The 12,114-nt window shown below is 53.8% G+C and overlaps 1 protein-coding gene and 1 long non-coding RNA gene across 7 annotated transcripts; both read left to right on the forward strand.

Annotated features, from left to right (window-relative positions):
• Positions 1–1,908: 1,908 nt before the first annotated feature.
• On the forward strand, positions 1,909–7,443 carry TMEM134 (transmembrane protein 134). 6 transcript variants are annotated; one of them, XR_003722456.2, is made up of 7 exons: positions 1,909–2,144; positions 3,066–3,130; positions 3,563–3,652; positions 3,765–3,841; positions 5,989–6,717; positions 6,917–6,970; positions 7,099–7,443. XR_003722456.2 is itself a non-coding variant. In XM_077962074.1 (7 exons), the coding sequence occupies exons 1-7, from the start codon at positions 1,971–1,973 to the stop codon at positions 7,179–7,181; spliced, it is 774 nt and encodes a 257-aa protein (XP_077818200.1). In that variant the 5' UTR covers positions 1,909–1,970; the 3' UTR covers positions 7,182–7,443. The 6 variants fall into 6 exon arrangements, 5 of the variants coding, with proteins under 5 accessions (XP_077818200.1, XP_077818199.1, XP_014969052.2 ...); XM_077962074.1 differs by having other exon boundaries at positions 6,487–6,717; XM_077962073.1 differs by having other exon boundaries at positions 6,487–6,717; positions 7,134–7,443.
• Positions 7,444–11,163: 3,720 nt separating this feature from the next.
• Positions 11,164–12,107, forward strand: LOC144334093 (uncharacterized). The gene is made up of 2 exons (XR_013403516.1): positions 11,164–11,367; positions 11,689–12,107. It is a non-coding gene; the product is annotated as an uncharacterized LOC144334093 (long non-coding RNA).
• Positions 12,108–12,114: the final 7 nt, after the last annotated feature.

The raw sequence follows: 12,114 nt of genomic DNA on the forward strand, positions 1-12,114 counted from the left end.
CAAAAAGTTAGGCAGGGCGCTGTGGCTCATGCCTGTAATTCCAGCCTCCTCGGGAGGCCGAGGCAGGAGAATCACTTGAACCTAGAAGTCAGAGGTTGCAGTGAGCTGAGATCGCGCCACTGCACTCCAGCTTGGGCAACAGAGCGAGACTCCGTCTCAAAAATAATAATAATAATATTTTAACTCTTGACTAAGGTCCACAAAGCTCTCAAGGCTCTCGGGCCCGTCTACTCCTCCCAGGCTCAGGTCACCCCTCCCCTTTCCTCGCTGCTCAGCCTCACTGGCTTTCTCACATTCTTCCTCCACAGGCCAAGCTCCTTCCCACCTCCTGGCCCTTGCACGTGCTGTTCCCTGGTGCCAGGAAAACACTGAACATAGCTTTTCTCAGAACTGGCTCCTTCATCATCGGCATTCCTGCTCAAATGTCACCTCTTGGAAAGGTCATCTGACGGCGGAATCTAAAGTCAGTTTTGCATCACACAGCACTTGAAATTGTCTCATTTTGCACTGTTTTATTCACCACTGTATCTATAGTACCCAAAACAGTGTTTGGCCCTGAGTAGATGTTTAATAAATACTTGTGGCAGAAATGAATGAGGGGTTTGCCAAAGTCCCAAATACTTCCAAGTGGTAGAATGGGGATTTGAACCCAGGTCCACCTAATTCACAGAGCACTTCTGCTTTCTGCTGTCTTCCACCCTCACCCTCACCAGTCCCCATGGGTTTTTTTTTTTTTTTTTGACGGAGTCTTGCTTTGTTGCCCAGGCTGGAGTGCAGTGGTATCTCCACTCACTGCAACCTCTGCCTCCAGGGTACAAGCAATTCTCCTGCCTCAGCCTCCCAAGTAGCTGGGATTACAGGCACAGGCCACCGTGCCCGGTTAATTTTTGTATTTTTAGTAGAGACTGGGTTTCACCCTGTTGGCCAGGCTGGTCTCGGACTCCTGACCTCAAGTGATCCACTCACCTCGGCCTCCCCAAGTGTGAGCCACATGCCCTGCCAAGAGTTCAGATTTTATTCTAAGTGCAATGGAAAACCAAGGGAATATTTTTTGTTTGTTTTGTTTTGTTTTGTTTGAGATGGAGTCTTGCTCTGTCGCCCAGGCTGGAGTGCAGTGGCTCAGTCTCGGCCCACTGCAACATCTGCCTCCTGGGTTCAAGCAATTCTTCTGCCTCAGCCTCCCAAGTAGCTGGGACTATAGGCATGCGCTACCACGCCCGGCTACTTTTTGTGTTTTTAGTAAAGACAGGGTTTCTTCGCCTGTTGGCCAGGCTGGTCTGGAACTCCTGACCTCAAGTGATCCACCCGCCTCGGCCTCCCAAAGTGCTGGGATTACAGGAGTAAGCCACCGAGCCCGGCCAGTAGCATAATTTTTTAAAAAGGTTTCATTTAAGAATAACACAGAGATAAAAAGATTCGTTTTAAAAGATCACTTCGGCTGCTGCGTGAAGACTGGACTGGAGAAGTGGAAGACACATAAGCTCTCTGAGCCTCGGTTTCCACATTTGCAAAAATGGGGAGAGTACCCCTGCGGTTCAGGGCTGTTGTGAGTAAGGTGGGGAAACAGTTTCCAGGAGTCTCCTTGGCACTCGAGGAACACGCTGCGGTGCAAAAGGCCCTGTCAGGGACCTGGAGGTTGGGGCGTGGAGCCCCCCCAAGGCCCCCACCTACAGGTCTGGGGGCTGTGTCAGAGCCCGGCATCGGCTGTCGCTCGCCATGGCGGCCACTGAGTGGCGTCACTGGCCAGGCACGCGCAGTCTTGAAGAGGCTCCCACCCATCAGCCCGCTCGGCGCTCGGCAGCTCTGGCCTGCTTAGGGCGAACGGGGGCGGTGCCGGCGTGTGGGGCGGAGCCGGCGTGTGGGGCGGAGCCAGGGCCGGAGGGGCGGGGCATGTGGGGGCGGGGCCGCGGCGACGCTGGGCGTGTGGGCGCAGATGGCGGCGGCGCACGGCGCCTGAGCGGGCCGGGGCCATGAGCGCCGCCCGGCCCCAGTTCAGCATTGATGATGCCTTCGAGCTGTCCCTGGAGGACGCGGGCCCTGGGCCCGAGGCCAGCGGGGTCGCGCGCTTTGGGCCGCTGCACTTCGAGCGTCGGGCCCGGTTCGAGGTGGCTGACGAGGACAAGCAGTCCCGGCTGCGCTACCAGGTGAACCGCCCGGCCCACCTCACCCCCTGTCCCCGGCCGGACGGGACCCCAGGCCGGGCCCCAAAGGCCTCAACTCGGGGGAGAATCTGCCTAGAGGCCCCAGCTGAAATGCGAGACCGCCCCCCCACCCCCGGACGTGACTCTTAATCCACAGCCCTGCCCAGGCCCTCCCAGTTCCGATACCGGGCCCCAGCCAGCCGGGAAGAGTCCACAGCCCAGGAGCTCATCCCTCAACTCCAGCTGGGGAACCCAGCCGATTCCCTACTTATCCTGGGTATCGCCCCTGGCCCCCGCTGGGTTGGGGGAGCTCCTCTGTATCTGAACCAGACCTTGCCCACACGCAGGAGCATCCCCTGTGCCCCAGGCCAGCTAAGCTGATGGGAACCCGCACGCCTTTCTCTATTCTGAAAGCCCTCACCCTAATTCCACCATCACCCCTAAGAGCTGGAGCCCCTCTGACATGACCAGTCCTTGCCCACCCTTTGGCTCCCACTAAACCAGAAATCAATCCCCATTTTCCCAGAAAACCTCCACCAACCCTAGGCTGCTTTTCTTGGAGACCTGGACCAGATCCCTGTACCTTGAACCTGGGAACCCTGGGCCTGGCCTTCCCTGGCACCCCAATTCCCAAGCTCCCATTCTAGGCCACTGAATGAGGGCTCCACCCTGACTCCCAAAGTTGGGAGCTCTCCTTTCCCTGGGACCCGTGCAGGCTCCTGCTCCCCAAAGCCCTGGCATCCACCCCCCTCCTACCTGGTTTCTGTGATTCACCAAACCCGTTCTGCAGGGAGGGCGGAGGGCCAGGTGAGCAGCTGCCAGGCGGCCAGGCAAATGGTTGTGTAGGCCTGCTTTCTCTCCCTGGGAAGGGATGAGGAAGGGCCCCAGCCTAGCAACCCTCCTGAGACCTGTGTTCTGCAACAGAACCTGGAGAACGATGAGGATGGAGCCCAGATCTCTCCGGAGCCGGATGGGGGAGTCAGCACCAGGTTAGGGCCAGGTGGGGACCCAACCCTGTACCCCAGCCCCAGCTCCTATCCCCAGGGACCCTGCTCAGTCGCCCACCCCACTTCACTCACTTCCATCCTGTCCTATTGATTCCTAGTCTGACCCTCACTTTCCTCACAGGGTCCCCTACACTGCAGGGTCACCCTACCCTAGTGCCCAGCTGTACTCACCTCTTTCAGAAACCCCTAGTCTGGTCTGGCCCCCACCTTCATATAGGTCACCTGTCCTAAAGACACCCCTAGCTCATCCCCAGTCCCTAAATTCATCCTCACCCACCGAGGCCTCTCAGAGTCCACTGTCCTGCAAGGGGCCAGCCCCAGTCCCTGCACCACACCCTGTACTTCATCAGGACTTCTGTCCCAAAGCGACCCCATCCTTGCCTCCCTGCCCCTCACTGAGCGCCTGTCCTACAGGGATTCCGGCCGAACTTCCATCCGCAGCTCCCAGTGGTCCTTTAGCACCATCAGCAGCGGCACCCAGCGCTCCTACAACACCTGCTGCAGGTAAGCCTGCCCACCTGAGCCCCCAGCCAAGCAGCCCTGGCTCTACCCCTGCAGCCTCCTGCACCCCCTTCCTCCACCTCCTTCACATTCATCCTGCTCTCCTGCCACCCAGCTGGACCCAACACCCTTTGATCCAGAAGAACCGTCGAGTGGTGCTGGCCTCCTTCCTGCTCCTGCTGCTGGGGCTGGGTGAGTGGCCCTGAGGGTTGGAGTCAAGAGGGGCCCCGTGGGAGGCTCTGCCCTCCTTTTGTTCAGGCTCTGCCTCCCCCTTGACACTGAGCCTCCCAGCATCCTGAGGGGGCAGCTGGCTGCCATCATCACAGCCCCAGTTTACAGGTGAGGAGACAGAGGCCTTGCAACCTGGGCACACAATCAGGAAATCACACATAGCTGAAAATGGAACCTGGCTTATCACTCCAGAGACTTTTCCTTTTTTAAAAAATTTAACCTGTTTAATCCATTAGAGGACAGAAGAGTAGCAGCTACCATTTATTCTGTGTCTACTTTGGGCAAGGTACAGGGCAGTTTTATTTTCCCACCTTACAGAAGTCCTACAAGTGAGGTGGTGCCCAGAAGAGCCACGTGTAGGGGCTCAGGGATGCCGAGTTCCCAGCCAGTGCAGAGCCGCAGGGCACCTGGCACTTCCCCTTATCTGGCATCTAGGCGCTGACAAGCACCCCTCTCCTACCCATTGCTCAGATAGGGGAACTTTTGGTCCAGAGCAGGCAGATCTCACACCAGGTGTCCTCTGGCTCCCAGGCACCTCGTTCTTTGGGGTAGAGGAGGCAGAGTCCCCAGAAAGGATCCAGGGTTGGGGTCACGAGTGACCCATAAGGAGGGACCAACTGTGGCTGCTACCCTGGCTCATCTCTCCACTTCTCCAGGAAGGCCAAGGCTTCCCAGCCAGCCAGGCCCCCAGCACACAATCTGGCCTCCTCTCTGGGTGTTTGAGTGCATGGGAGGGGGCTGCCACTTCCCAGCACCGCTGCACACCGGCCCTGGTAGTGCTGCCAAGTTCTTTCATTTGTCCCCTCTCAACCCAGCAAGGCAAGTCTGGGGCTACCAGAGCTCCTTAGAGGGCCTTTCTAGGGTGCAGGGAGTGAGTTCCAGCCCCCATCATACCCTATACCCCCCCCCTTTTTTTTTTGAGAAGGAGTCTTGCTCTGTCGCCCAGGCAGGAGTGCAGTGGCACAATCTCAGCTCACTGCAACCTCCGTCTCCTGGGTTCAAGGAATTTTCATGCCTCAGCCTCCAGAGTAGCTGGGATTGCAGGTGCCCACCACCACACCTGGCTAATTTTTTGAATTTTTTTAGTAGCGGTGGGGTTTCACCATGTTAGTCTCAGGTGATCCACCCGTCTTGGCTTCCCAAAGTGTTGGTATTACAGGCGTAAGCCACCATGCCCAGCCCTTTTTATTTTTTTAGAGATGGGGTCTTGTTCTGTTGCCCAAGCTGGAGTGCTGTGGTATGATCGCTGCAGCCTCAAACGCTTGGACTCAAGCCATCCGCCCAGCTGAACCTCCCTAGTAGCTGGGACTAGGGAAATTTTTTTTTTTTTTAAATAATAATAGAGGCCAGGCACAGTGGCTCACGCCTGTAATCCCAGCACTTTGGGAGGCCAAGGTGGGCAGATCACGAGGTCAGGAGATCGAGACCATCCTGGCTAACACGGTGAAACCCTGTCTCTACTAAAAATACAGAAAATTAGCCGGGCGTGGTGGCGGGTGTCTGTAGTCCCAGCTATCGGGAGGCTGAGGCAGGAGAATGGTGTGAACCCAGGAGGCGGAGCTTGCAGTGAGCTGAGATGGCGCCACTGCACTCCAGCCTGGGCGACAGACAGAGCGAGACTCCGTCTCAAAAAAAAAAATTAATAAAATAATAATAATAATAATAATAGAGATGGCCGGGCGTGGTGGCTCAAGCCTGTAATCCCAGCACTTTGGGAGGCTGAGACGGGCGGATCACGAGGTCAGGAGATCAAGACCATCCTGGCTAACACGGTGAAACCCCGTCTCTACTAAAAAAATACAAAAAAAACTAGCCAGGCGCGGTGGCGGGCGCCTGTAGTCCCAGCTACTTGGGAGGCTGAGGCAGGAGAATGGCATAAACCCGGGAGGCGGAGGTTGCAGTGAGCCAAGATCCGGCCACTGCACTCCAGCCTGGGCGACAGAGCGAGACTCCGTCTCAAAAAAAAAAAAAAAAAAATAACAGATAAGGTCTCACTATGTTGCCTAGGCTGGTCTTGAACTCCTGAACTCAAGTGAGCCTCCCAAAGTGCTAGGATTATAGCCATGAGCCACCATGCCTGGACTGGGCTAATTTTTTTTTTTTTTTAGAGATGGGAATCTTGCTATGTTGCCCAGGCTGGCTTCGAACTCCTGGCCTCAATCTTCCTGCCCTGGCTCCCTGAAGCACTGAGATTACAGGCATGAGCCACCGCACCTGGCCCACCCTTTTAGAAGTAGTCGGGGCAATGCACAAAGCACACAGCAGTCGATGGTGGCCCCCCATTCTCCCAGGCTCACTACCCCCCTTTGTTGCAGAGCCCAAAGTCCAGCTCCTCATTCCCCCATCCCTCTTCTAACTGGGGACCCAGGACTCCTGCACTGCCCTCTTCTTACCTCCCATATCCCGATCACCTGTACTGTTAGCTTTCAGGTTCTTATTGGTTCCTCCACTAAGGATGGGTCATGAGGGCAGGGACCTTTTCTGCCCTTCAGGGCGGAATTCCCAGTACCAGGCACTCAGTAGGTGTTCCATAAATGTTTGTTGAATGACTAAAAGCCCACCCCAAGGAGCAAATAAAAATCTCTCAAGTTTCACACACTTCCCAGGGCCTGCTCAGTGCCTTGCTCTGGAAACAGAGCTTGGTGAGCTTCCTGGAGAGGGTCTCTGCCTAGGGCACCTTCAGCTCAGGTGGTGGGGGGCATCATTCCTTAGGGCTGAGCCGGGCTGGGGGTGGGAGCCCCCGCCCTCACCACTGCTCCTGCCCCCACCCCCGCGGCTCCGTCTGTGTGCAGTGCTGATCCTGGTCGGCGTGGGACTGGAGGCGACCCCCTCTCCAGGTGAGCGACCCTCCCGCCCCCACAGGCAGAGGACACCCCTGTCTTGTGTCCACGGGTCCACGGCAAGCCCTCCCACCTCCCGGCAGTACACGGCCACTTTTCAGCTGGGAGAGAGGCTTGCCCGGGCAGTCAGCGGCAGCCCGGAAGGCCTCGCAGCCCCCGCCCCCTTGCCCTGACCGGGCTGTGGTCCCTCCCGCAGGTGTCTCCAGCGCCATCTTCTTCGTGCCGGGCTTCCTGTTGTTGGTGCCTGGAGGTGGGAGCGGGCACCGAGGCGGAAGGGGCGGGGCCGCGGGGAGAGGAGGGGAGGGGCTGCGGAGCGGGACTGAGGGCGGGGTCGTGGGAAGGGGAGGGGCCTCTGCGCTGACAGGCCCCGCCCCACAGTCTATCACGTGATCTTCATCTACTGCGCGGTCAAGGGCCACCGGGGCTTCCAGTTCTTCTACCTGCCCTACTTCGAGAAGTGACCGCGGCGCAGCGTGGACTCCTTGCATCCACGTGGGCGTCTCTCTGACCCACGCCCTGTTCCGTTCCCCTCATCTCAAGGGAAGAGGCCCTCCAGGGCCCTCAAAACCCCAGCCCCTAGGGAGTTTGCTCAGGAAGTTTGGGGAATGCAGGCCTGGCCCTGGGAAAGCCGCCCCTCGCCTGCTCTGTGCCTTAACTTATTCTCGGGCCATGCGGCTGCTAGGTTGCTATTATTTTGTGCTAATAAAAGAGTAGTTAATTCCACCAGAGGCAATTGCTCTCCTCTTGCCCTGCTACCACTAGCCCAGCCCACCAGCCTGACCACAGCCCCCCTCCCAAGGACTGACCCTGAGGCTGAAGGGCTTCGAGTACCACCGAACGCGTGGCAGCCCTGATGCTGAGGCTTGCCCAAAGGTACGGGGCATGTTAGGGGCAGAGCTGGCAGTAGAAAGCCTGCTTTGCCAGCCAGGAGGCAGCCAGAACAGCCTGCCCCACCCCCAGCCCTTGGATGACTCAACCAGCCCGTCTCTGTCTGGTGGCCCTGGCCGAGAGCACTCAGAGATGACGCAGGCCTGGGACCTGGAGGCTGGTATCCTAGTTCCAGCCTGGCTCTGGGGCCCTGGGCTGCCACAGCCAGCCCTGAATGTGGGCCATGCCAAGGCAGCGGCCCAGCCCCCTCCACCCACTGCCTTCCTTCCCAGTCCCAGAGGTTGGGAGAACCTGGGGGCAGAGGGCATAGGAAGCCGTGCCTGACCGACACCCTCAGTGATCAAAGACTTGGAAATGCAGAATGTTAGAAACAAACCATCTCAGAATTTTGGAAAATCAGAGCATTTCAGAATCTTAGGAACCAAGAAACAGAATCTTTGAGAAGCCTGAAATCTGAGATCATAGTAGCTACCAGTTACCAAGTTGTTAAAAGGCACCAGGATGGCCGGGCGCAGTGGCTCAAGCCTGTAATCCTAGCACTTTGAGAGGCCAAGGTCGGAGGATCACTTGAGCCCATGAGTTCGAGACCAACCTGGATAACATGGTGAGACCCCGTCTCTATTTAAAAAAAAAAAAAAAAAGGCATTAGGCCCTGCGCTAAGCAGTGAACACGGGTTATATCTCATAATTTTCATTACCTCAGTCCCATTTTACAGATGAGGACTGACTCGCCCAAGGACAGCCAGCAGGTGGTAGGTAGAATTAGAAACATAACCCTGGGCTCCAGCTCCCTGGCCCAGGGCTCTTCCCATGACACTGTGGGGGAGGGAGAAGGAAACCAGCACTGAGCTGGTTTCCCCTACCAGCCAACCAAGAGGCTGGCTGAGTGAGCAAGAGTTGGGAGGCCCTGTTGGTGCACCTGCCCGCACAGTCTGTCTCCCCCACCGAAACATGGGTCCCACGAACCACTGCAGCACCCAACACAGCGGGGCCTTCAGGGTTCTGAGTTAGATGAATGGACACCCAGACTCCTGCTGTCGCTCCCACCTTTCCAGGCCCCACAGACTTCCCACCCTCAACCCCCATTCAAGGCACTTTGGGGGTACCCATTGGATGCAGGAACTCCTAAACCAGTGGTCTTCCAACTAGCTGTGGTAAAGGACCAGTTTTTATTTCTAATCCATCATGGTCCGGTACTTTCATAAGAAGAACTAGCCGGGTGTGATGCCTCATGCCTGTAATCCCAGCACTTTGAGAGGCCAAGGTGGGAGGATCACTTGAGCCCAGGAGTTCGAGACCAACCTGGGAAACATGGCAAAACCCCATCTCTACAAAAAATACAAAAATTAGCCAGGCATGGTTGGGCGCCCATAGTCCCAGCTACTTGGGGAGCTGGGGTGGAAGGATCACTGAGCCTGGGAGGCTGCAGTGAGCCATGATTGCACCCCTGTACTCCAGCCTGGAAGACAGAGTGAGATCTATCTCAAAAAAAAATAAAAACAAAAATTTTAAAAACTAGAAAAATGAAATAAACATACAGAGGCCAGGCGTGGTGGTTCATGCATGCAATCCCAGCACTTTGGGAGGCCGGGGCAGGCGGATCACGAGATCAGGAGTTCGAGACCAGCCTGACCAACAGGGTGAAACCCCATCTCTATGAAAAATACAAAAAAATTAGCCGGGTGTGGTGGCGCACGCCTGTAATCCCAGCTACTCAGGAGGCTAAGGCAGGAGAATCGCTTGAACCCGGGAGGCAGAGGTTGCAGTGAGCCGAGATTGCGCCACTGCACTCCAGCCTGGGCAACAGAGCAAGACTCTGTCTCAAAAAAAAGTAAAAATGCAGAATACAAGCCCCCAGTTTATCAGGTTAGACATAAAATTACATTTCAATAAATATAATCAGAACAAACATAGGAAAAAGGAAAAATGACAAAAATCATTGAATATGAACAAATGGCAATTAACACAGAATCGCAACTAACAACTTATCATTCTTTTTTTTTTCTTTTTTTTTTTTTTTGAGACGAGTCTCACTGTCTCCCAGGCTGGAGTGCAGTGGCACAATCTCGGTTCACTGCATCCTCTCCCAGTTGAAGCGATTCTCATGCCTCAAGCCTTCCCAGTAGCTAAGATACAGGCACATGCCACCATGCCCAGCTAATCTTTGTATTTTTAGTAGAGACAGGTTTTCACTATGTTGGCCAGGCTGGTCTCCAACCCCTGAGCCACCTCACCAGACTTCATTCTACAATCCTAACAGAAAGCAATTTCAGAAGTGGTGATTTCCATCATTAGAAGTCTGCATTAGGAATCAGCAAGGTATAGTCCACAGAATGGTTTTTATATTTTGTAACGGTTGGAGAAAAGTCAAATAATAAGATTTTATAACATAAAATTAGATAATATTCAAATTTCCATGTCAATAAATGAAGTTTTACTATTATTTATTACATTTCCGACATAGCCACACTCATTTGTTGGTAACTTGACTTTGCACTATAAACTTCGCCAGCAGGTTGCGTGAGCAGCTCTTTTTTTAATAAGATTTGCTTTTTTTATTCTGCAGTTTCAATAGGATATATCCAGATATATGCTTATTTATTTATTCATTCATTTATTTATTTTTGAGATGGAGTCTCGCTCTGTCACCCAGGCTAGAGTGCAGTGGCGAGATCTCGGCTCACTGCAAGCTCCACCTCCCGGGTTCACACCATTGTCCTGCCTCAGCCTCCCGAGTAGCTGGGACTACAGGTGCCCGCCACCACGCCTGGCTAATTTTTTGTATTTTTAGTAGAGAGGGGGTTTCATCGTGTTAGCCAGGATGGTCTTGATCTCCTGACCTCATGATCCGTCCACCTCAGCCTCCCAAAGTGCTGGGATTACAGGTGTGAGCCACCGCACCCGGCATATACATTTATTTTTATTTACCCTACTCTGGCTTCAGTTTGTTCCTTCAGTCTGGGGACTTGAAGTCTGTGGAAGTCTTTATGGAAAAATTTCAGCCATTATCTCTTTGATTATTGCTTATCGCTCATTCTCTATATATTTCCTCCACCTGAGACTCCCAAGGACTTATCTGTCTTCTTCTTTGAAGCAGGGTCTCGCTTTGTCACCAAGGCTGGAGTGCAGTGGCATGATCACTGCAGCCTCCAACTCCTGGGCTCAAGTGATTCTCTCACCTCAGCCTCCTGAATAGCTGGGACTACAAGCATGAGCCACCACACACCACACCCAGCCTTTTTTTTTTTTTTTTTAAGAGTCAGGGTCTGGCCGGGCGCAGTGGCTCACACCTGTAATCCCAGCACTTTGGGAGGCTGAGGCAGGTGAATCACAAGGTCAGGAGTTTGAGACCATCCTGGACAACATGGTGAAACCCTGTCTCTACTAAAAAAAAAAAAAAAAAAAAATACAAGAGTCAGGGTCTTGCTGCTAACCGGGCTGGTCTCAAACTCCTGGCCTCAAGTGATCCTCCTGCCTTAGCCTCCCAAAATGCTGGGATTACAGGCATGAGCCACCACACCCAGTCTTCTAGTGACTTTTACCTACCCTTTAATATTTTCCATCTTTTTGTCTCTCAGTGTTACATTATAAGTGACCTCTTAGATATAGCTTCTTCATTAATTTTTAAATTGTGTTTAATCTGCTGTTTAGCTTATCCATTATTTTTTCATTCCTATATATCTTTTTTTCTTTTTTTTTCTTTTTTTTTCTTTTTTTTAACAGAAGCCGTGGCTTTTTTTTTTTTTTTTTTGAGACGGAGTCTCACTCTGTCGCCCAGGCTGGAGTGCAGTGGCGCAATCTCGGCTCACTGCAAGCTCCACCTCCCGGGTTCACGCCATTCTCCTGCCTCAGCCTCCCGAGTAGCTGGGACTACAGGCGCCTGCCCCTGCGCCCGGCTAATTTTTTCTATTTTTAGTAGAGATGGGGTTTCACCATGGTCTCGATCTCCTGACCTTGTGATCCGCCCACCTCAGCCTCCCAAAGTGCTGGGATTACAGGCGTGAGCCACCACGCCCGGCCAAAAAAATAAATAAATAAAATAAAAAAAATAAAAATAATTTTTTTTTTTTTTAAAGACAGATTCTCAGTGTGTTACCCATGCTGGAGTGCAGTGGTGTGATCTCCGCTCACTGCAACCTCTGCCTCCTGGGCTCAAGCGATCTTCTCACCTCAGCCTGCAGAATAGTTGGGACCACAGATGCAAGCACAACCACGCCCATCTAATTTTTGTAGTTTTAGTAGAGACAGGGTTTCACCATATTGCCCAGGCTGGTCTCGAACTCCTGAGCTCAAGCAACCCGCCCACCTTGGCCTCCCAAAATGCTGGGATTCCAGGCATGAGCCACACACCTGGCCTGTTGGGTTACTTTTTAAATCTTCCGGTTCTCTGTTGATGCTATTCTATTACTGCATGTTAATCTCTCTTCTCCTTTTAGCCCTCTTTTATTTGCATGTATCTTGTGGTCTCTTAGGCGGTTGTATTATGTACACTGATATGCCAGTCCT

The sequence above is a fragment of the Macaca mulatta genome, chromosome 14 (assembly GCF_049350105.2).
Source record: "Macaca mulatta isolate MMU2019108-1 chromosome 14, T2T-MMU8v2.0, whole genome shotgun sequence".
NCBI lineage: Eukaryota > Metazoa > Chordata > Mammalia > Primates > Cercopithecidae > Macaca > Macaca mulatta.

Bases quoted from the DNA above. Each gene is read 5' to 3' on its own strand.
- TMEM134 (XM_077962073.1), top strand. From the start codon at position 1,971: ATGAGCGCCGCCCGGCCCCAGTTCAGCATTGATGATGCCTTCGAGCTG. The intron at 3,131-3,562 runs GTTAGGGCCAGG...CCTGTCCTACAG, and splicing joins GATGGGGGAGTCAGCACCAG to GGATTCCGGCCGAACTTCCA. The intron at 6,718-6,916 runs GTGAGCGACCCT...TCCCTCCCGCAG, and splicing joins GGAGGCGACCCCCTCTCCAG to GTGTCTCCAGCGCCATCTTC.